This window comes from Emys orbicularis, chromosome 2 (assembly GCF_028017835.1).
Source record: "Emys orbicularis isolate rEmyOrb1 chromosome 2, rEmyOrb1.hap1, whole genome shotgun sequence".
NCBI lineage: Eukaryota > Metazoa > Chordata > Testudines > Emydidae > Emys > Emys orbicularis.
In genome coordinates, this window is record NC_088684.1 from 130,833,628 (window position 1) to 130,856,601 (window position 22,974).

The 22,974-nt window shown below is 50.0% G+C and overlaps 1 protein-coding gene across 1 annotated transcript in view; it reads right to left on the bottom strand.

The window, feature by feature from the left end:
• Positions 1 to 7,111, bottom strand: part of TACC1 (transforming acidic coiled-coil containing protein 1) — a 43,212-nt gene extending 36,101 nt beyond the window's left edge. Inside the window, exons 1-2 of the mRNA XM_065398759.1 lie at positions 6,933 to 7,111; positions 5,850 to 5,965 (exon numbers count right to left, since the gene is read on the bottom strand). Coding sequence (XP_065254831.1) covers positions 5,850 to 5,965; positions 6,933 to 7,093 — 277 coding nt within the window. The 5' untranslated portion in view covers positions 7,094 to 7,111. The remainder of the gene's footprint in view (positions 1 to 5,849; positions 5,966 to 6,932) is intronic.
• Positions 7,112 to 22,974: the final 15,863 nt, after the last annotated feature.

Genomic DNA, 22,974 nt, shown 5'->3' on the forward strand with positions numbered 1-22,974 from the left:
GTATTTAAACTCTACCAAACGCTCTAAAGTGACTTGGAAGGAAACAATTTTACGATTGACAGGCTGCTCCCAACCCGAGCCAGGCGGCAGCGCACACTGACCCGCTGAATGCAGCCAGATCACGACTCCTTTGGGGCAACTCTTCTTACTGACTTCTTCACTGGCTCCTTTGATCATGAAAAGGGCACCCTAACTCTTCTGTACAGCACGTCAGAGACATGGCCATGCCCCGCAGCCCCATTGTGGGAACAGGCCATGCAGTCTGTGAGCCATTCTCTGTGGCTCTGGAATCCACCGCAGGCCTGGTCACTTTCACATTGCAAGGGAAGATGAATCATTTTGTTCAGGCTTTTCACCCGCCCTCCTGCGGCAGTCAGACCCACGGCTAGGGAGAAAGGCTAGTCTTGGGATTGAGGCACAGAGCTGAAATCCAGGAGATGTGGGGCCGGACTCTCCACTGCCCTGCACCTTGGAAACTGGTGGCAGAATGCTGCCATTCTGACGTGAAACCATACCATGTCCTCATTGCACTGGTACAAACCACTGCGGTTTATCTCCAGTTCTGCCACTGACTTCCTCCGTGACTTCTGGCAATTCACTTCCACTCTCGGAGCCTCAGCTTCACCATCTGCAAAACGCAGCCCCTGATACTCCCCAGCTCACGGGCATAAGGGCTGGAACAGTTTGTACAGTGGGGGTGCTCAGAGCCATTGAACCAAACTGTAAACCCTGTGTGTGATGGAAACCACTTCAAGCTGGGGGGTGCTGCTGCACCCCCAGCACCCCTACTTCCAGCACCTATGCTCACTGGGGCAGTGAGGCTTAATGCATTGGGGTTTGGCAAAGCACTTTGAGCCCCCCTTCTCCCCCCCCCCCGATGGAAGGGGAGATAGAACTGTAAAGCATTTTGTAAAGCAGGGTTTCCCCAGCTTTTTGATACCAGGGACCCGCTGGCTGCCTTCCTAAAGGGTGTCAGAGAGACCGGTGCCAGTCCACAGACCGGTCGTTGGGAGACGCCGATGTAAAGGATCGGCTGTGGGGGTGATGAATGCTGTGCACATGCCTAGCAAGGCCGCAGCGCTGGTCCTGTCAGGGTAATTGGTTTGCAGGATGGAACTGGTGAGCAGGTTCCCTATTTTATACTCCCTTGAACAGAACGTACATAGAGGGGACTGCAGTGGTGGCCACCTTATACACACGTACAATAACAACAGTACTCGCTAGTCTAGAGAATGAAATGCAACTACTGACTAACCCAAGCACAGCCCCAAAACCCCCATCCTCTGACATTTCCAAATGAGTCAATAAAAACTGGCAGCAGCAACATGCTGCAAAGACCTTGTTCCCTTTTTATTCTACACATTCCAGCCAAATGAACCAGCAATGATTCCCCACAGCCCTGCATGCCAAGTGCCTAGGAGAACAACCCTTTACTATCTATAGCCTTTACATTTGACTCATTCTTTGTGTGCTCCATGTGTCACACATGTCCCTCTTCTTTGGCAGGGCTCAGACACTGAGCAAGCCCAGGATATTTGGACTGCAGACTCAGCTCATACTTTTAAAGCTAGACTTTTCTCTGCTGGTTTTTCACTGTTGTTTAACAGACACTGGTCTGTTTTAAGTCAATTTTGCTGTTAAGCATTAGGATACTTGTGAATGGTGCTTTACAAACCAACCAGTGATAATGCTGTTAATATACAGTATAACATGAGCCTGAATCACGGGTAACAGAAGTAAACGCTGGTGAGAGCTGCTACAATCCAGGATCTGTTTTGAGTCCTTCTGCTGTATTCCTTGTGAAAACTAACTCTGTAGGAGAGAAGAAGGAAGTGTCTTTAGAGAGAATAGGGCAGAATTAGGGTCTCTATAGTCCTGGATGATAAAGGAAAAGAGTTAAGAAGATTTTGTGTGGGAAGAGAGAATGAGCCAGTGGCCTGCCCTGACAGATGAGTGGGATGTTCTGTATCTCTGACTTTGACAATGCAGGGTGCAGTGTATCTATCCCTAGTTGGACTGTCTGTGCAACAGGCCTCCCCCATTCAGTGCTTTTGTCCTTACAGGTTTCGTAACCTAATTTTGTTTCTACATACTGATGATATCACAATTTTATGTGGATAAATGAGTTTCTAGTCCCACTAACCCATCTGAGCACTGGGAACGGCTGTGGCATGTCTGTGCATGAAGCCTTCGGACAGCAGCCATTTCCCAAACACTCCTGGCACCCTGATCTCACTGTCCCTGATACCTCTGTTGTTTAAACACTGATAAGCAGTCATTAAACTGGATTGACTCCTGATTATTGTATCAATGACAGCTACCGCAGCTCTTGAGCGCCAGGCAGCTCGCGTGCAGACTGTGCTAAGTACACTGCCCTCCCAACCTCCCGGGGAACCAAGATGCATTGTTATGAGGAGGGTTTAATGTATGCATTAGCTAAGGTCCAGTAGCCTTATATCCCAGGAAGCCTTCCGAGCATAGTATATGCATCATGAGTGACCTCACTCCATCGTTTCAAGAAACTTGGCTGGAGGGCAATGGATTGAGCCTCCTACCTGACTGTTTTTCAACTGAGATGTTCAATGTGATACTAAGAGCTTATCCGGACAGAGATGGTGACTGCTACCACTGCCGTGAACTACCGCAGGCCTGTGCCTGCCTCACTCCATCAGCAGTTCCAAATTGCTCCCTGGCCAAGAGCTCCAGAGACCCAAGTCCACGTGGTTGGAGTTGGGTTTGTGTATCCTGGTGTGGTTCGTGTTTTCTAATGGATCTATTTCATCTAGAGCCTGAGGCAGACACAGCTGGCAGCAGCTGAACCCAACAGAGACTACATTTGTCCTAAATCAGTTCCCCAGCATCCTGCCCTGGGGATGTGGTCTATCGGAAAGGGACAAGCTCACCAGGAGCCATCCGTACGAGGTGACCTTCCAACAAGACCTCGGTCCATGTGCCACTCATGCAATTTGCCGCGCATGCCCATGAGGAGCTGGCTCTAGCAGACAGTGGCAAAACCCCTCCTGTTTACCAGCAGCAGCACCGGTCTGTAGCTCGCCCTGGACATTTAGCGGTCAGTGAATGGGAGCATAAATACAACACTTCCTAGACAGTGCAACTGGTTACCCTCCCTTCTCAGCAGCCCCAGCCCCATGCCCTGCAGTACAGCCCAGGAACACTGCAGCCTTTGTCCGGGATACCATGAGGAGCCAGTTCATTTGTGCACTGAATTTTGGCCCGGGCAGTGGTTTTTAGGAATAGTGCTTCCCAGGAAAATCAGTTGCAAAATGCTGTTCTCTGAGACATTTAAAATGTTTAAGTGTCTCCCTGAGGCCTTGTGCAATGTGCTTCCTTGAGCCAGAGTCTTTGCAGAGATGATCAGAAACCTTGCAAAAGAAAATCTCCTGAGAAATCCCACCCTCTGCGCCCCAGAACATCAGCCTACAAACGGAGTAACCTCCGGCTTTTCTAAAAAGCAAAGGATTGCGCTGCTAGCCCTTGGCAGTAAGAATGCGCGGACCTCTCCACTGAGGCAAACAAACAGCACCTGCTGCCAGTCTAGCTGGACTAGCACTAGGGTCTCTGCCCCAGCAATAACAGGAGACCAGGGTCACTAATGATGGATGGCCCCTCCACTGAAAAGGCCTGGCTGCTGACCCCAGCGCTGACTGCATTCACTGGGTACTGGGGTCCGATGGTGGGCCGGAGTACAGGGAACATCACAATAAGGAGCAGCTCCAACTCTTGAGCTCGACGGAGTCACAGCCTAGAATGTTTCCACCAGTCACAGCGCCCCATTGCCTGAAACAACCACCTAATGGAGCAGAGGTAACCAGCTGCAGCTCAAGGAAGGTGAATTACAAACCCAGCAATCAGCAAACGCCTGTGAGCTAAACACCAGGGCAATGAGTCCCTGTTGGGTGAGGGAGGGCAGAGACTAGATCAGGTCACCAAGCCAGCACTACGTGCCCAGTGAGAGTGGCTAGTCCCAATGTACACCATGTCCCCAGCTACCCTCTCACCCAGAGACACTGCACTGGGCCGTTCCTACCCTCCTACATATGGCCTTGGAGGTCTACAAGTCACCATGTTCTGATATGATTCAATCACCTGCTCTGCAGATTGGATGGATGAGTGGGGTGTGTGGGGAAGGTCCCACTGAATCCTTTTCACAGATAGCCTTTCACATGGTTTACAAAGCCACCACATTGCAACAAGAAGCAGATGTAGACATGGGATTTGACAACAGCACCAAGTCTCACGGAGGCATTAACCCTGATTTCCACTTAGAAATTCGATCCGGGAGTGTGAAGGGCTGGCTAGCACCCAGTAGTGCAGGGTGGTAGTGTGTGGGAGAGAGCAGATCACTGGAATGAGATGCAGTTATGATACCATTGTATCATGGGATCCTGGTTGATAGCAGCCATAGAGACAGGAGAACCTGACTGGGCAAGGAAGCCCTTGGTTCTCTGCAGCTCTCACTGGCTGTTTTTTAAACAATGAGGATCAGAGATTTTAAGTTTCTAAAATTTTAACAGCGACCATACTGGGGAGAACTAAAACTATTAAAAACCGTTAGTGCATGAGAGGTATGCACATTCCAACCCCTTTTAGGGCCAGCATTTGAACAGAGGTAAATTCAGATAGGATTCCTGGCATTCAGAACTAACATGGCTGTTACTCTTTTGCAGTATATTCAACCTACAGTTTCCTGTCACAGCAGTGGATTCTGACTACTTCTGCACACAGTTTATACGCAATACCATCCGCACAGCGTGAGATTCCTTGTACAGCTCTGCCAAAGCCCTTCAATGCTGGTCGGTCGGAGCCCCTTCTATTTCAGTGTTAATTCCCCACACCCCACCCCAGCTCTGCCAATACACCTCAGCCGTCACCTGTTATTCTAGATCTGGGCTTACAATGCACAGGCTATCATGTCAGATTGTCCAGCTGTGCTTCTGTTACCTGGACAAATGCCCAGGAGCAACTAAAGTGAGACACCCAAATCCACTTAATTTGTGACTCAATCAGTCCCGGGTATCCAGAGGTCAATTTCTGTTCATCTCTGCACCGTGTCACTGAGATTATAAAATCCCCTTTCCCCATGCAACAAAATCTCAGCTGCAGACGGTAATGAGGAAGGGTTGAGGGATGAAACATCGCATCAACTACTGTGAAAGGGGGCGGAGTTGTGCCATTGCAAACGGCAAAGGGCCTGCCTGCTGTATGGCACCCATCAATCAGCTGACTATCAAGTGACTCTCCGAGCCAACAAGAGACATATTTACCCAGGCGGGGTTTTCAGGAAGATGTTAGGGAGGGCACTTTGAAAAAGAAGAGTCTGAAAATACCCTTTGCTCCCTTCCATTAGACTGAACAGCTTCTGGCTGCATGCTGTGCTCTCCATTGTGCCATGGGAAAAAGCCTCAGCTCCTCGGGGTAACTCACAAAACCGGATCTATAGACATCTTCGCCATATTGCCACATTCCCGCTTGCTCTTTATCTCTGCTCCGGGGTAGCGGGTGGGTGTGACCAACTATTGCAAAACAGCCTGATTATAATTGCGCACCACGAGGGCAGGAGCTGGGAAATCGAACTGACTCTGTCACATGTCAGTGCAGCCCTTCGCCCCTCAAACCTGTTCAATAAATCAACATTTCACTCAACTTAAAATGGCCCTTTGCAGCAGGTGCATAGCCTGGAGCATCTGAATTTAAACTATCCAGCCCAGGAACTGCAAACACCTGGCAAGCATTATTCAAGAGAACAACTTCCCCTCCCCAGCCCCAACCCCTTTTCTGCATCCAAAGCAGAATAAAATGAGACCAGAAGATTCATGGCATCTCTTTACCTTGGGTCCTGGCCTCGGCTGCATCCAATCCCAGTGATGGGTCACAGATCTCCTTTACAGGTGACCGGATTGGGGTTTCTGCTTCAGGGGTCTCAAAATTGCCTTCGGAATCCGAGCTGCCAAGGAGGGGAAAAGAATGAAGAATTACCACTTTCAAGGCTAGCTCCGAAATGCTTCGCATATGTTCCCTAAATATCCAACCAGACTGGATTCCAGCTCCCAGGCGGAACAACAAATCAACCGATCTGCAGATGACATCCCGTGGCTGGAGTGATTCATTCCCAGCACATCATGGTAACCAATGGAAAAGGTAGAGGAGGTGAAACCATGTTACAGTCAATTCCCCTTGAAACTTCCCTTCCAGCCTCCCTCCCCCAGATGCCCATCTATCAGAGATTAGTCACATAGCACCATTACACTTTGGTACCTTGCGCACAGATTGTTTTTATGTGAAAACACACACTGGCTATCTCAGCATGGGTCAGTGACCCCTGGGACATGGCACCTCCGATTGGAGCCCCTTCCTCTAAAGCTTCAGCTGCTCTGGATGTTGGGAAGTTCAGAAAACAAGCCTTTACCTGTGTGTTTCATGTCTGCTAGCATTTGCACTGAGACCAGAGAGCACCATGTCAGAGCAGCTGCTGGGGCCTGCCGGACTGCTCTGCCACAACTCCCTTCCCCTACGATTGCTGCATCTCTGTGGGACTAAAAAGGGTGCCTGAAATCCACGAAGCTGAACGTTTCCGAAAAGGAGCGCAGGTCCCAGGGGGCTGGGAATTAATAACGCTAACACTACACACCGTCTAGGGAGCTGAAGGGAGGGGCAGAATTAGCAAAGGCAGATGCAAATGATGAACATTCAATGCACTGAATAGCCAACAAGCTCTTAAGGGAGAAGCTGACAAGCAGGGCAGACGCAGTACATGGGACTTCACCGAGCCACAGCAGAGCATTTTGTCCCTGGAAGGATGCATCGTGCTCTGAATGCCATTACACGTGCAAGTCAGCGGGGACTGGAGATTAATGGGACTGTGACAAGTTCAAAGGCTGAGTCCTAGCAAAGCAGGGATGCTGCATACTTGCCTGAAACTCAATGATTTGGTCTCTGCCTGCGAGTCGTCCTCCTCTATCTCTCGCTCTACCCCACCATCCTCACCGTCTCCAGCACCCCCCCCTCGCACAGCAGACCACGTCCACTTGGCCCACTGGACTGGGGAGAGGATCTGCCAGGGGCTAAACGCCATGAGAGCAGTTTTCCCAGCTCCGGCTGCCAGGGGATTCTTTTCAAAATGGAGGGAAACGGTGACAAATGCCTGTAAATATTTCTAGCTGAGGCACGGATGTGGTTAAAAGTGAACCATCGGATCCCCGCTCTCGGCAGCTTCCTCTGGGGCAGGCTGCCTGCAGAGCTGCGGAGACTCTTCCAGATGCTGCACGCTCCTGTCGCCGAAACTTAAACAGCGGTGCTGACTTGCACTTCCAAACAATGGCAACAGAAAGGAGCGATTTGTCCCAGATTTCCAAGGCGCTGCACAAACCCTTGTCAGCAGAACCTGCTCCTCCACCTCAGCCGTCTTCGCTCCATCTAAGCCCCCTGAATGCTAGAATCAGCTGGCTGCCAGATCACAGACTGTACATTCTCCAAAGAGCCTCCCCCTCGGACTGTACTACTCTCGCTGGCAGGGAGGGCGCCTGGCTCTGCGCCTCCCATCCTTGTCGCACGGGAAGCTTATTTCCCCTGCTGCTTGGAGACTGGTTGTGACCGATTTGCGGGGTGAAGCGAGCAGACTTCAGGCTTGCTAAGTTAAAAACACCAAGGGGAGAGGCGAATTCAAAGTAACTCCCCCCACCCATGCCATAGCAACAGAGCATCCGCTCTGGGAGTGAGTAATCACTGCCTTGGATTCGGTCACTATTTATCCTCCCTCTCGCTCGCTATAGCACAGATCTCCTTAGGACCCCAGCTCTTCCAGGTAAATTATAGCTGCACACAGAGACCCCCCTTCCTCCCAGTGCACTTCGAGGAATCTCAGGCTCCTCTCACAGTGGCTCTATTTATCTTGGTACCCAGGGGGGTCAGACACAAAGATGCTGCACCCGATGGAGCTGCCTTGTATTTTTTCATGCTGTCGTTGAGATGAACTTTCATTCCCGCGGCGCCCCCCCCCCCCCGCTTTCCCTTCTGCTTTCACTGGGGTTTCTCTTGCCTTCTTGTCGAGCGGGCGTTTCTGAAGTGAGCTGGCTGACTGGTTAAACATCAGCTCCTCTGCATTTCTGACGGGAGTGGGGGAGCAGCTGGGCTTCCCGGTTCTCTTTTCACCATGCGGCATGTTTGCTGCTTAGGGGCTGCTGCTCAGAGCAATTCACACGGGCACTGCCCACGGGGGGACCGCTACAGTCCTGCAGAGATAGGGTAATGCCGACCACAAGCATGTGACTGCTTCTGAATGTCTCCCGCACGCCGCTCCTAGAGCCTGGCTGAACACCAGGGGCCCAATTCCCCCTGGCCTCGCACCACGCGTGGGGTGTAAAATGCGACCGTTCCGCTCTGATAGCATTTGACACCCATGTTGCAATGGTGTGTAGACTGAGTGCACAGAGGCAGAGGAGGATTGGTCCCAAGGAGCGGGACTCTCCTCTCACTCGCACCAGTCTAACTCCGCTGAAGTATGCCTCATTTACACCAGCCTGGGTCAGGGGACTCAGCCCCGGGCAGTATCTGTATCCTGCCACGATGCAGCAGGAGGGACTCGATGAGCCAAGAGACCCTGCCAATAACTGCCAACACAGCAAACACGGTGCACTCGTGGGCAAGGGAGTTTCCTCCTCTCCCCAGACCCATAGACACTGTGGACAAACAGCACACCTGACTTTCAGGAGGCCACTCTCCCGGACAGGAGTCCCCACGCCCCACCTTCTGCAGGGCATGAGGTTTCCCATCCCAGAGGCAGCACAGACCTCTGGGCCTGGTACAGCCACTGTGGCTGCATGTCCTGCTCCAATGTGGGACCTCCCTGGTTTTTTGAGACCCGACTGGCATTTTAACCACCTCTGAGCAGTGTGGAAATTGAATTGTGGATATGCTTCCACAGCAACATAACAACTAGAGATCCTCAGCGGGCGTAGGTCCTCAGCAGGCCCTGCGTCTCTCCGACATGCCAAAGAAAACACGGTTCTGCTGCGCAGGAGTGTTAGAGTGGCCCACTTAAAAGAGGTGAAGATGTCTTTGATATCTGAAGAGCAGAATTAATCCCCCCGCCCTCTTGCCAGCCCCCAGACAGATACTGTCTCCCCCCTTGTGCATGCCTAGTCATTGGGAATAGTAGTAGAGGCGAGGTCAGCCTGGCAGCCGTCTCTGGGCTTGCAAGCTTACATGGGGTGCTGACCCTCAGCCATATGCCTGAGCACAGCCCCAGGCCTGCACCTGTTGGCCAAACAAAGAGAAAAGGGTATATTGGCCACGGGCTATTTCTAAGGTTCTGTGCTCTGCCCATGCAGAAGGAACAGCCTCGTGGTCTTACTATCCAAACCACAAGCATGCACTGTACCAGCTCTTCAGAAAGCAGACTGTCCTCACTCCACCCGAAAGGTCACCAGCATGTGGGTAGAGCAGGGAGCTAGGCAGTGGTATCTGAACAGTAACTGGGGCAAACCCCTGCCCTAGACACTTTCCAGGGAAATTCTGGCTCCATTAGCTTGGGTTGATATTTGAGGCTTTTAAAACCTCCCTGGAGGAGCCTTCCCAGGGCAAACCATTTATTTATTAAATAAAGGTGTTTTTAAAGAGATCTCAGCCTCGCCTTGGGATGTGACCAAATTCCTTGCGAAAATAAGCTGAGCCAGTAAACACTAGCCAGGTGATAACTCTCCATAAACAAATGCCTCTGAAGCAGTCCCTTGGGAATCTTGCCATAAAGTGGGATCGGGCTCTAAGAATCATCAGAGCTTAGACCGACTGTCCTGAGTTCATTACTTCCCACACATCAGCGAGAGGTGGACCAGGTTCCCGACACCTCCCAGATTCACAAAGTGCCAGGGTGGAATGCACAGGAATTTGGCAGCAGGTTTGTTACAAATGCTGGCATTATCAGCTTTGAGTCAATTGCTGCTAGGACAATCTCAGCCTTCCAGAGCAGAATGTTTGCAGATGAAGATCCAAGCTGCGGGGCGAAATCTTTGCATTACCTTGGAGGAAAGGTTTGTGTTTCAGAGTTGACTCATCCACCTTCTTCCCCCCCCCCCCCCCCCCCCCACTTCCAGAAACATTTCGGGCAAAGGGATGACAATTGGAACAAAAGCTGTGAAACTCAGCTCAGTGCAATGCACAGAAGTAATACTGGCCTTGAACAGTCTGCATGTGACAGGCCAGGATCACAGATAGCGTGCAGCTATTCTGTAAATTAGCAGCTAATTGCAATAGTTAGGAATGCTTTCACATGAGCATAGGAATACCAGATACCACAGCATAGGTGATACCAAATCAGACCAGTGGTCTGTCTAGTCTAGTGACTGTCTCTAACGCTGGCCAGCATCAGATGTTCAAAGGAAGGTGCTGGAATCCCCATTGTGCAGAACTGTCAAATAACGTCCCTAATGCAGCCCCATTGTGCTAGGCACTCTGCGAATATAGAGTAAAAGACTGTCCCTGCCCTGAAGAGTTTATACTCTAAATATACAAGACAGGCAAAGGATGGGCGGGGGAACAGAGGTGAAGGAACTTGTTCAAGGTCATGCAGCAGGGCCAGAAATAGAACCAGGTCTCCTGACTCCCAGTCCAGTGCCCTGTCCACTGGGCCACACAGCCTCCCATGGGACACTTGAGCCCTACGAAATTTACCCTCCCAACACTCCTGTGATGTAGGACTGTGTAATTATCCTCTCTTCACAGATGAGGAAACTGATGCTCCAGCGGCACATGGGGCGGTGTGTAGTGTACAGGCACTACCTGTGCTACTACAGGCCACAGGGAAAGCTGAGGCAGTGGGACATTCCACTGCTAATAATTGCAGGGTAGAGTGGGAGGCGCTGCTTGGATGTGTAGAGAGCCGTGTAGGGTACGTACCCTGCGGGTTCAGGTGTGTAGGGCACTCGCCTGGCCTAAGCTGTGGCCAGCTGTCCCAATTTTATAGGGACAGTCCCGATTTTGGGGTGTTTTTCCTTATATAGGTTCCTATTACCCCCCACCCCCTGTCCTGATTTTTCACACTTGCTGTCTGGTCACCCTATGTGGCTCCCCATCTACACAGCTATTTATAGCCTTGCTAGCTGAGCGTGCAGTGTCTGTACTCCGCATGCTGCCTGAGTGTAGACATACCAGAGGAGTTAAGTGACTTGTTCAAGGTCACACAGGAAATCACTGGCAGACTCAAGAATAGAACCTAAGCATCCTGACTCCAAGCACTAGGCTTTAATGACAATACCATCCTCCCTGCTGGCTGGTTGTAATCGGCATCAGAATCAGTTTTCCCCTGCAGTGTGTGCACTTCTGGGCTGCAGAGTACAAACTGGTTTTGGGGGAAGATCTTTACAGAAGCTGATTTTGAGAGATGTGATGATGTTGCATTAGTAGTCCTGTATTGCTGCACACTATAATCTGAACACTGCCTCCCCTGAATCACTGTTTACCCAAGGACCTAGCTAGTGTGACTGCATTGCTGCATTTAAAAATAGAACATGGCAACTCGGATTTTGCCAGTGGCTCTGCTGAGAAAAATGACAATGCAAACAATGAAGAAGTAAAGATGGCCGGGCTGTCGGCAGTAGGAACACAAGTCCATCTCTGCTGCAAAGAGGAAGTATCTGGCTCAGCAAATTTCTATAAACCTCCACTTGTTGGACGGGGATCAGAGACACGTGAGCCAATCAGAAGGAGGAAATTAACAGCATCCTTCAATTGTGAAGGCTGCACAATCAGTACTGCCAAGAAAGGAGTCTCTCGTCATCCACAGGAGAGGAAGCAGGCAGGGATGGGGGTGGTGAAACCAAACTGTAATGCTTCAGAGGCACTGTAAGAGACGTCAGGCAGGTGGACAAGCTTTGTACATGCAGTGCCTGAGGGCGTGAAGATACCAGGGATGGTTTAAGAGCAGAGTCAGCATCCACTTGCCATTTATTTATGATAGACAATTAAGAAAAAAAACCAAACCAACCCAGCCTGTCAATAATGCTGGCATACACAGAGCAACACCCAAGTGAAAGAGCACACAGCTTGGAGGAAACCGGATTTTGACATGCATCACCAACTGCCGAATGTTGCTCAGCACCATCAGCAGGTGTGATTCCCCAGAGCAAAGAGAAGAGCGAATCTGCCGGTTTAAAAGGTGTCTTCCACAAGCCACTGAGCCCATGACGAGATCCGAGGGGGCACAGGCAGTTTGCAGCCTGTGCCTGGCCTGCCCATCCAGCAGCATCAGTGATTGTATTCACTGTAATGCAGTAAGCTCCTGGACAAGGGCCTCAGTGTGCTAGGCGCTGTACAAACACATGGCAGCATTAGAAAGAGGGTAGTGCTGTATAGCCTAGGATTACGCAGCCCAAGTCTGCACCCGGGCTCACTCAGTGCCTCCATCTGGAGCTCCCCACTTCATAGACACACTCCCGCATCACACCATCCAAGGTCCCACGGTGACCTGCCCTCCGGAGTTTGTCCCTCACTATTTTCTGAAGGGAAGATCTTCAGGACTGAAGCAGAGGTCAGCACTGTCCTCAGACTGTGCCTGAGGCCTTGGCTACACTCAGGACTTCCCAGCACTGCCGCAGCAGCGCTGTGAAGCGCGAGTGTAGTCGTGCCGCCAGCGCTGCGAAAGCGCTCTTGCAGCACTGTATGTACTCCACCTCTCCGAGGGGAATAGCTTGCAGCGCTGCTATTCACACCCCTGAGCGCAGCAAGTTGCAGCGCTGTACAGCACCAGTGTAGCCAAGGCCAGAGCCTTCTGTTCTTATGTGAGAATGAGCCGTGAAGTGTCCTGTCGGCTTTGTGATGTACCAGAGCCCCTGGCAATGCAGGGCAGAAGATTCTGATCATAGTCACTCTGATTCAGCAGTTCCTGGGCCCTGCTGGGTCTCGCAAACAAATGACTCTCCTGGCTAGCTTTATTATTACTTTTAAATGAAAGTATAAAAACCAGAGGCTGTTTCCACACAGCAGCAAAGCTCTGCGGAGGTTTAATATCCATCTATTTAAAGCTCAGCTCCCTGGCTCTCTCTGTTCACAGCCTCCTCACTCGGCGCTTTGCTTCGCCAATTACTGTTAGAACAACTCTTATGTGTTCCTTCCACATTAGGAACACTGAGAGCTCCATTGCCCCCCCAGGTGCCCTGTGCAATCTGGTCACTGAAAATGTAATTACAACGTCGCTGCTACTACATCAGTGTCTGCAAGGCTATCGTTTGGTGTCCGCTTTAATGGAGGCAGAAAAGCATAAATATTTCACGGACCGACCTGTTTCGTTTTAAAGGTCAGTCTGAACTGAACGTCAATGCATGCAGCTTGCATCCTGTTATCATGTACTTTAACCAGACTTGGCTGGCTCTGCCCTATCCCTTCCTGAGACCTTTCTTTAAAGTGCTCAACACCAGTTAACACCAGTCTCCAAAGGGGCAGCCTTGCAAACTCCTGTCAGCACACGGTGAGCTCCAGAAGCAGCGTTCACGAATTGCAAATGAATCCCTACATCTGGAGCATGTTCAGAGATGACTGTGCAGATCAGTGGCTCCAGAGGGAGGGTTATTTTAGAGTCTGTCCTGCATTTTGTGCTCCTGCCTGGTTTCCAAGTGCTTTTGAGATGCTACTTCTGGACGGCAGTACTTGTGGGAGGAAGCCCCTCTCAGTCCTCTTCCCAGCCTCAGCTTGCTCCCCTCGTTCTACAGTGGGTTATGTTTAAAAACCCAACACATCACTGCTCCAACTAAATAAGCAAAATGCATTTTTCCCTTTTGTATTTTGCAAGTGAGAAAGGCGACAGCCCGAATGCCTTGGAGAGCATCTCTGTCTTGACACAGGTGCCGCATGGGCATCAGCAAAGCAGCTTCATTCACACCGCTCTACCCTAAACAAGAAGGATCCCGTCTCTGCAGGCAAGAGGGAAATGGTCTCCATAGCCCATTCAGCCATCAGCCCCTCTGCTAAGTCTACCAACAGTGGGACTACTTAGTTCCAGTTCTTCATGCACAGATTTGCAGGCCAAAAGAGACCATGACGATGGCCCCATCTGATCTTTCCAATGGTTATGGTGGTGGCTGGGTGATGGAGCAGGAGTGCATCCACCGACTGGCTGCCGAACAGCATTCAGACTGTGATGAATTTGGATTGGGACCAGTAATTCGGAGGTGAAAAGGCTCAATGTCTCTTCACCAGCCAGCCAGTCTCCCCTGAAATGTCACTAGTGACCTTATTAACCTGCTCAGGGTCACAAGCCTATCTTTCCCATCTCAACGCACCTGCAATCCTTTTGCTTGCAGGATCATCCAGCCTCTTACTACTCCAGCAAATTTTGTGTCCCTGTTGATCACTGGTTTTGCAGCATTTGTGCAGACTCCATTCTAGCTGCTTTCGGGAAGGAAGTGGAGAGCGCACAATGCAGGGCATGAATCCCTTGTTCTGTGACAGCAGCTGCACATACCAAAAGACTCGGAAATCATCTCTAAATTTGTACCTTGCTCTGGCTTTTCTAGCAGGAAAAGTTTCTCTGTTTTCATAGAATCATAGAAACGTAGGGCTGGAAGGGACCTCCAGAGGCCATCCCGGCACTGAGGCAGGACCAAGTAAACCTAGACCATCCCTGACAGGTGTCTGTCTAATCTGACAGGGATTCCACAACCTCCCTCGGTAACCTGTTTCACTGCTTAATTATCCTTAGTTAGAAAGATGTTCCTAATATCCAACTTAAATCTCCTTTGCTGCAAACTATAACAATTATTTCTTGTCCTACCCTCAGTGAACATGGAGAACAATTGATCACCGTCCTCTTGATAACTTTTTTACACATTTGAAGATTTTCATCCCCCCCCCCGAAAAACCTCTCTCTTCTCTAGACTAAACATGTTCAGTTCTTTCAACCTTTCTTCACGGGTCACGTTTTCTAAACCTCTTATTTTTGCTGCTGTTCTCTGGACTCTCTCCAATTTGTCCACCTCTTTTCTTTTAAACTGAGGTGAGCTAAAATAAGGTATTTTACACAGAGCACCACCTAGTGGCTGAACAGTACAGTACAGTTTAACATTCCACTACACAGTGATAGCAGCGAAGCCAAGGAATGGAGCATGGAGAATGGGTCTTTTCTCTTCCCTGGAGGTGGCTGCTCAAAGACTCATAGACCCTAAGATCACAAGGGACCATTCATGATCATCTAGTCTGACCTCGTGCATGTCGCAGGCCACACAACCTTGTCCACCCACCCCTGTAGTAGACCCATAAACTCTGGCTGAGTAACTGAATACCTCAAATCATTATTTAAAGACGTCAAGTTACAGAGAATCCATCATTTACACTAGTTTAAACCTACAGGTGCCTCGTGCTCCGTGCTGCAGAGGAAGGTGAAAAACTCCCAGGGTCTCTGCCAATCTGACCTGGAAGAAAATTCCTTCCCAACCCCAAATAGGACCCTCAGTTGGACCCTGGGCAGTGGGCAAGGCTCCAGGTTAAGGCTCCTGGACTGTTGGGGGAGCAAATCCATCGCTGAATTTTACAAACACGAAATAAAGCCTGTTACAAATAGGGGCCAAAGCTCCAGCTACTGCCAAGGAGCACACAGCACAGACAACGGGTCCTGGGGGGCTGCATGCAAAGGTGGAATAACACTCACACTGCTCCCACCCCAGACAGGTCCCCTGGCATGTGTTAAAATAGTCTCTTGGTTATGCAGGATGCCAGTCGCCAAAAATGACATAAAGAACGGCTATACTGGGTCAGACCGATGATCCATCTAGCCCAGTGTCCTGTCTTCCGATAGTGGCAGGTGCCAGATGCTTCAGAGGGAATGAACAGAACAGGGCAATTATCAGGTGATCCATCCCCTATTGTGCAGTCCCAGCTTCTTGCAGTCAGAGGTTTAGGGACACCCAGAGTGTGGGGTTGTGTTCCTGACCTTCTTGGCTTATTTCCATTGATGGACCTATCCTCCAGGAACGTATCTAATTCTTTTTTGAACCCAGTTATACTTTTGGCCTTCACAACATCCCCTGGCAATGAGTTCCACAGGTTGACTATGTGTTGGGTGTAGTACTTCCTTGTGTTTGTTTTAAACCTGCTGCCTGTTAATTTCATTGGGTGACCCCTGGTTCTTGTGTTAGGTGAAGGGGTAAATAACACTTCCTTCTTCTCTTTCTCCAAACCATCTATGATTTTATGGACCTCTATCATATCCTCCCCCCCCTTAGTCATCTCTTTTCTAAGTTGAACAGCCCCAGTCTTTTTCATCTCTCCTCATACAGAAGCTGTTCCATTCCCTAATAATTTTTGTTGCCCTTCTCTGTACTTTTTCCAATTCTAATACATTTTTTCTGAGTTGGGTCGACCAGAACTGCAGGCAATATTCCAGGGGAGGGCGTACCATGGGTTGATATAGTGGCATGATGATATTTTCTGGCATCTGAGGAAAGCTATGCCCACACTCCTTTCTTCAGAGATAGTGATGGGTAAGAGCCTCTCCAGAGACTCAACACAGGCCGGGGAACCCCCTTCCTTACACTGGGGTGATCCTCCCAGTTCCCTCCAGCAGTGCCACACTCAAGAATCAGGCTCCAGAGCTTTGCATTCCTCAAATCCTTCCGCAGCTGGCAGCCTATGAACACTCTGTGCAGGACAGTAAAATAATCATCATCATCATATCATTTCTTCAACAGCCCCTGCTCCCTAGTCAGGAGCAGGTACCTCACCGTGCAATGTGTAATGCACACACCGCTTTGCCACATTTCCAGCCTGTGGATCTAGCCCTGCAAACCTGCATGGCCAAAGGTAGCCCTCATTGAAGCAGACACTCTGCTGTGCTCAGTGGGGCTGCGTGAATGAATAAGGTTACTCATGGAGCAAGGGTCAGGCCACAGGACATTATTTCCTTCAGCAACTGCTGCATTTTCCTGATTGCTGCAGTCGTCTTCCTCCAGGAAGGCAGCTGGAAATGCAAGTCTAAAAGCCGACACAGCATGACCAGTGTTTGTCATAGTTTAACCCGAGATGCCCTGGGTTGGAGAAAGGAGCGTGTCTGGAATATGTATTTTGGTTCCGGTGTGCCAGCTCTAGGAAGGTGTACGTCTTGTTTTGATCTTTTTCAGGAGATGCACTGTAAGTCGTCAGTGGATTAGTTTCTGGTGCACACATGGCCAGTGGTCCATAGCCATCATTTGTACTTGTCATCAGATTTTCCTTTTTCTCCTTCAGCTGTTCAGCTGACGGAGAACAATTTCATTTTAACAGTTCTGTTCCTTTGCAGCCTTCAGTTAATTGGTTCCATTGTACTGAATTTTCTCCAGCTGTGATTAATGCCCAACTGGCAATTGCAGAAACTCCACTTTATATAATACACTTAATTACCAATAAACAACTATATAAACCTCCTGGTTTTCTGCACAAAGGCTGAACAATCCCAGAGCCCATGGTTTGGGTCAGGGAACTTTAGGAACTTCTCCTGCACAAGAAGTTACATGATCAAAGTTAACTCTTAGGAGTCCGGTTCAGAAAATTACCAGTTTAGACAACTGAAAAGGCTCTGCTCTGCCCTGGAAAATGTGCCTAAGCAGAGCAGGGAGACTGGGGTGGGTACGTCTCCACAGCCCGCGGCAGCGAATCCCAGAACCTGGGCTGACACACGCAGGCTTGTGGGGCTTGCACAATAGCACTAAAATCAACTGTGTAGACGTGACGGCTTGGGCTCTGAAGCTCAGCCCTGTCACTAGGCTTCAGAGTCCAAACATCCCCACAGTTACGTTTCGTGCCACAGTGCGAGCCCCGAGACGTGCTGCCGTGGGCTGCAGTTCACTGCGTAGGCGTAACCGGGGTGTGCACAGAGCTGGGGTGAACTCCAGAACCTCATGGGGGCAGTTCACTACGGGTGAAGCTCATTCCTGTATAGAAGGGCCATGTGACACTTAAACCCTATGCTGAGGGCCTAAGCGGGATTTCAATGGTGCAAAGACCTTACCTTGGTGCTCTACACCAGCATTAGCTCCAGCTCCACCCCACGATAGCCTGGCTCTCCAGGAAGATGTTTTGCCTCAGTAGCAGCAGCACACCCCAGAGACCGAGCCTTGCTAATGAAATCCCTGCTACTGAGCTCAGATGTTTCCTCCTCTATGTGCAGCCAGGCTGCCCACACAGACAGCGGCTTTATCCTCAGTCAATGGCCCCATTCACACAATGTGCCCAGTCTCCGATCTGAGGGCGATGCCAGCGTGTGAGCGTATTTCCTATGGCCTCTCCATGCCAAGGATGGACAGACACAGTTCACGTGGCAGCCCTGGCCCCACACTCACCACTCTTCAGCCAGGGGCTGTTCACCCATGCCAGGTTTCCCTGGATTCACTCTGCACTTTTCACAGAAGTTCAGCTCTAGTGAGGACAAAACAAAAACGTCAGCAACTCACGAAATGCTGCTGGCAGCACTGCAGGGCCCTTTTGCTGGTGGTCTGGGTGCAGAGGCCCAGGCCGGAGGGAATTCCTCTCTCACACTAGAGCCGGCCCCTCCAGATCAGGGCAGATACAGTGGGGTGCCGGCCTCTTCCCTCGCTTGCCCATCAAGAGCCCAGAGCGTTCAAGGGCAAGTGGTTGGGCTTAGAGATTGCTTTCACCGCAGCCCCCTCGGTCAGGAACAGGAAGGGGCTTCTCCAGTGCACCGAACTGGCCCAGTAACCTGGGCGGGAGGTCCGGTACGGTGACATTTCCCTGGCCCTAAACTGATGAGTTGTCCCTTACCCTGGAGAGCTCCAAGCACACAAAGTGAAGCTCTCTGTAGATGGGAGCCTGGCCAAGAGGCCTCAAAACGTGCGCTGTTGTTTCACAAAATCCCGAGAAGGGTCTTTCCCCATTTCCTTATCTGAGATGTCAGTGTTGCCAGCTCCCAGGAGTCTCCTGAGAGTAGGCATTTTCCTAGCAGCCCCAGCCCCCAAATTCACAGGGAGAACACGAGAACGTCAGCCTTCCTTTAAAAAATGAAGTACGTTTCTAGCCTTCCTGGTTGCAGAGAGAAACCTGAAAACATGACCCCTGATGGCTCCAACAGCAGGAGGTAAACAAACAGACCCCCAGCATTTTATCTCAGGATTGTGGGGGGCTGACTTGGGATTTCTGAGCTCCGGAGGGATACTGGACACTGCATCTGATCCTCTGCCCAACCCCACCCACCTGCAGGTGCTGGTGCAGCCCAGATGCCAGCACAGCTGTTGCTATGGTGATGCTGTTATCTGTGGATAATGGGGAACAAAAGTCTCTGATTTTCCCAGTAGGTGCAGGGGATTTGGGTACCATGCAGTCAAACCAGAGACCTGACACGAGGTCAGAGCTGAGCTGCTGTCATTTAAATGCTGATGAAAGGAGTCCTTCATCTGAGCAGCAGGGCTGAATGGGGAGAGCACATGAGAAATCAGCGACAGGTTGCTTTGATTCTGGGAGGATTGTTGGCGTAGGAGCTGCCAGCACTGGCCGCACGTTCACCAGGCAGGCTTCCTCCAACTGCTCTGCCATTCAGATCAGTAGGGACCTGAAAGGACCCATTAGCTGAGCCCCGATGACCCCACAGCTGAGACTGCCAATTGTAAGTGTGGTGCCAATGTACTAGTCCATGGCGTTCAGTAGATTTATGACAGCTGCAGAGGTGAGACCTAAGTTCCCCCTAAGCTGCACGGCTGCGCAGCTGCCTACTAAGCTCCGCGCAGGGGCTCAGGGCTGCGGCGGGGAGAGGTGCCTCTCCCTGCTGATCCCAGCACGGACCTGCTGCGCCTCTCCCCACCGGCCCCAGCACGGACCTGCCCTGGACTTGCCCCGGCTGGGGGAAGAGACGCCCCTCCCCTGGCCCCAACCCAGCCCTGGGCATGGATATGCTGCGGCCCGGGGAGAGGCACCTCTCCCCCTCCCAGCCCAGGTGCTGCTGCAGGGAGAGAGAGCTGGGGGGAGTCCTCTCTCCACGCCGTAGCCCCCGGGCAGCCTGCACCCCAAACCCTCAACCCCGGCCCCTGCACCACCAGTCAGAGCCCTCACCCCCCTGCACCCCAAACCTCTGCCCCATCCCTAAGCCCCCCATCCCTGCCCCCCCCCCGGAGCCCTCACTCCCCCCCCCCCCTCCGCACCTCAATCCTCTGCCCCACCCCCACCACATGAATTTTGTTATGTGCACCAACAGGGAGGTGATGTGACACACATCACCTCCCTATTGGTGCACATAAGAAAATTAATTCTGCACATGAGTGGGAAAAATTAGAGGGAACACTGGGTGAGACTCCTAAACTCAGTTCTCAGACAGTTGCAGACCAGATTTGGACTCTGTTCCCTGGCCAGTGCTTGGCTCCGATAATGGCTTTTGATAGTACTGACTTGCCAGTTTCAGATATAGAACCGAAAGAACAGAGAACCAACATATGGCCAAAGGTGAAACTCAGGACACAGCAGGTTATAGCACCGAGGGGATCGGAGATGCTTTAGATCAAGACAGTATTTGGTCCTGCCATGAGGGCAGGGGACTAGACTCGATGACCTCTCGAGGTCCCTTCCAGTCCTAGAATCTATGAAAAAAATATTCGTCCATAACTGGTTATTACATAAATCACCCAAGGTGCACAATACACCTCTACCCCTATATAACGCTGTCCTCGGGAGCCAAAAAATCTTACCGCGTTATAGGTGAAAGCGCGTTATATCAAACTTGCTTTGATCTGCCAGAGTGCACAGCCCCGTCCCCCGGAGCACTGCTTTACCGCGTTATATCCCAATTTGTGTTATATCGGGTCACGTTATATCGGGGTAGAGGTGTACATTCAAACCATTCCATTTAAACAGTTGTGTGAGGATATATTTACTTTACAGTGGGTGAGGGGCTTCACAGAACAAACAGGACAAGGCTGGATTTTGTGCCATGTTCCTTTATTTATCATCAGGCGGGGTTTTTTTCTGTTTTAAAATGGGTACCTTTATCATAGTAGAATCATTTATTAAAAGCATGTAAATAAACATGGTCTTTATTGCTCCATTGTAAAAAAAGCAAACCTTTGGGAATGGTCTTAGAAGAGAATTATTCACAGGAGGAAAAAGCTATTCCAGTGACAGGTGCTATAGAAAGCACTGGATAGACAGTTACGTAGAAGGTTTCATAACAAAATTTCCTGACTTCTGTTGCGACACCAAAGAGATGAATGTTGGATAACTCCTGTCTGCCACTCACCTACAGATGGTAGAGAGAAAATTTAAGGAAAGGCTTAATATAGTTCTTTCACTGACAATCTGCCTAGTCTAGATAAGCAGCATGGACCTAGGAAAGAGTGAGTAATGGAAAGATTCAGAAGGCTACTAGGAAACAGGAATAAAGATGGAAAAAAAGACCACAAATGTATCTCATGGAAAACATTCTGCAAGCAGAAAGGGGAGAAGGAATAAGACAAAGAAAATCAGGGGAATAAAGAGAAATGACTTAAGGGAGGGAAAGGCTAAAAAGTCAGGAAACGAGAGATGGCCATTGGTTCATAGCCTGCAGTGAAATTACCGTGTGTTCTGATACTCTTACACGGTAGATGAGGTTGGGCTGGGTCACTGCTTGGATGGGAGACCTCAAAAGAACTCCTAGGAGCTGCAAGAAGAACAATGTTTTGGTGATTCAGCAAGGAGCACTCTGCCCTGTGAGGCTGTGCCCTGCCTTGGTGCTTTCAGAGATGTAAAACTAAGGTCCTGCCCACCTGCTGTCATGAAGATCCCATTTTCTATTGTGTAAGAGCAGGGATATCAGTCCCAATGGCATGGAAAAATTCCAGCTCAGATGCATTGCTAATTTACCCCCAGCAATCCTCACTTCCTGCCCTGAGCTGCTGTGTGATGTTGACATTAAACAACTGCTGTGACCCACCCCAGATGTGGGTGAAATGACCCCTCTGTATCTCTCCTATACCGCTCAGCAGGGATGTGACACGTCATTCAGTAATGTATGGAAACATTCTGCCACTGTTTGCTGGGCAGAAGGCAAGAAGGCGCTAGAAGAGTCCAACAGGCTAGGAGTAGATTGAGGTCTTTGCTGTGTTTTGGTTCATCTTGGAAAGGGAATAATTCTTGAACAGCTTCATCAGTCCTGTTGTTCTTACCAGCATCCTGCAAATCCAGTCCACATTGGATAAGCTACTGGTAACATGGGCTTTGTCGTGAAAGATGGAGGAATCACAGAAATGTAGGACTGTAAGAGACCTCGAGAGGTCATCTAATCCAGTCCCCTGCACTGAGGCAGGACTAAGTATTATCTAGACCATCCCTGACAGGTGTTTGTCTAACCTGCTCTTAAAAATCTACAATGACGGAGATTCCACAGCCTCCCTAGGCAATTTATTCCAGTGCTTAACTACCCTGACAGTTAGGAGGTTTTTCCTAATGTCCAACCTAAACCTCCCTTGCTGCAATTTAAGCCCATTGCTTCTTGTCCTATCCTCAGTGGATAAGGAGAACAATTTATCATCCTCTGCTTTGTAACAACCTTTTATGTACTTGAAGACTATGATCATGTCTTCCCCGCTGCTCAATCTTCTCTTTCCAGACTAAATAAACCCATTTCTTTCCATCATTCCTCGTAGATCATGTTTTCTAGAGCTCTAATAATTGTTGTTGCTCTCCTCTGGACATTCTTCAGTTTGTCCACTTCTTTCCTGAACTGGACACAATACTCTACTTGAGGCCTTATCAGTGCTCAGTAGAGTGGAAGAATTACTTCTTGTGTCTTGCTTACAATGTTCTTGCTAATACATCCCAGCAACTGTATTATATTGTTGACTCGTGTTTAATTTGTGATCCACTATAACCCACAGATCCTTTTCTTCAGTACTCCTTCCTAAGCAGTCATTTTCAATTTTGTTTTTGTGCAGTTGATTATTACTTCCTACGTGTAGTACTTTGCATTTGTCCTTACTGAATTTCATCCTGTTTATTTCAGACCAGTTCTCCAGTTTG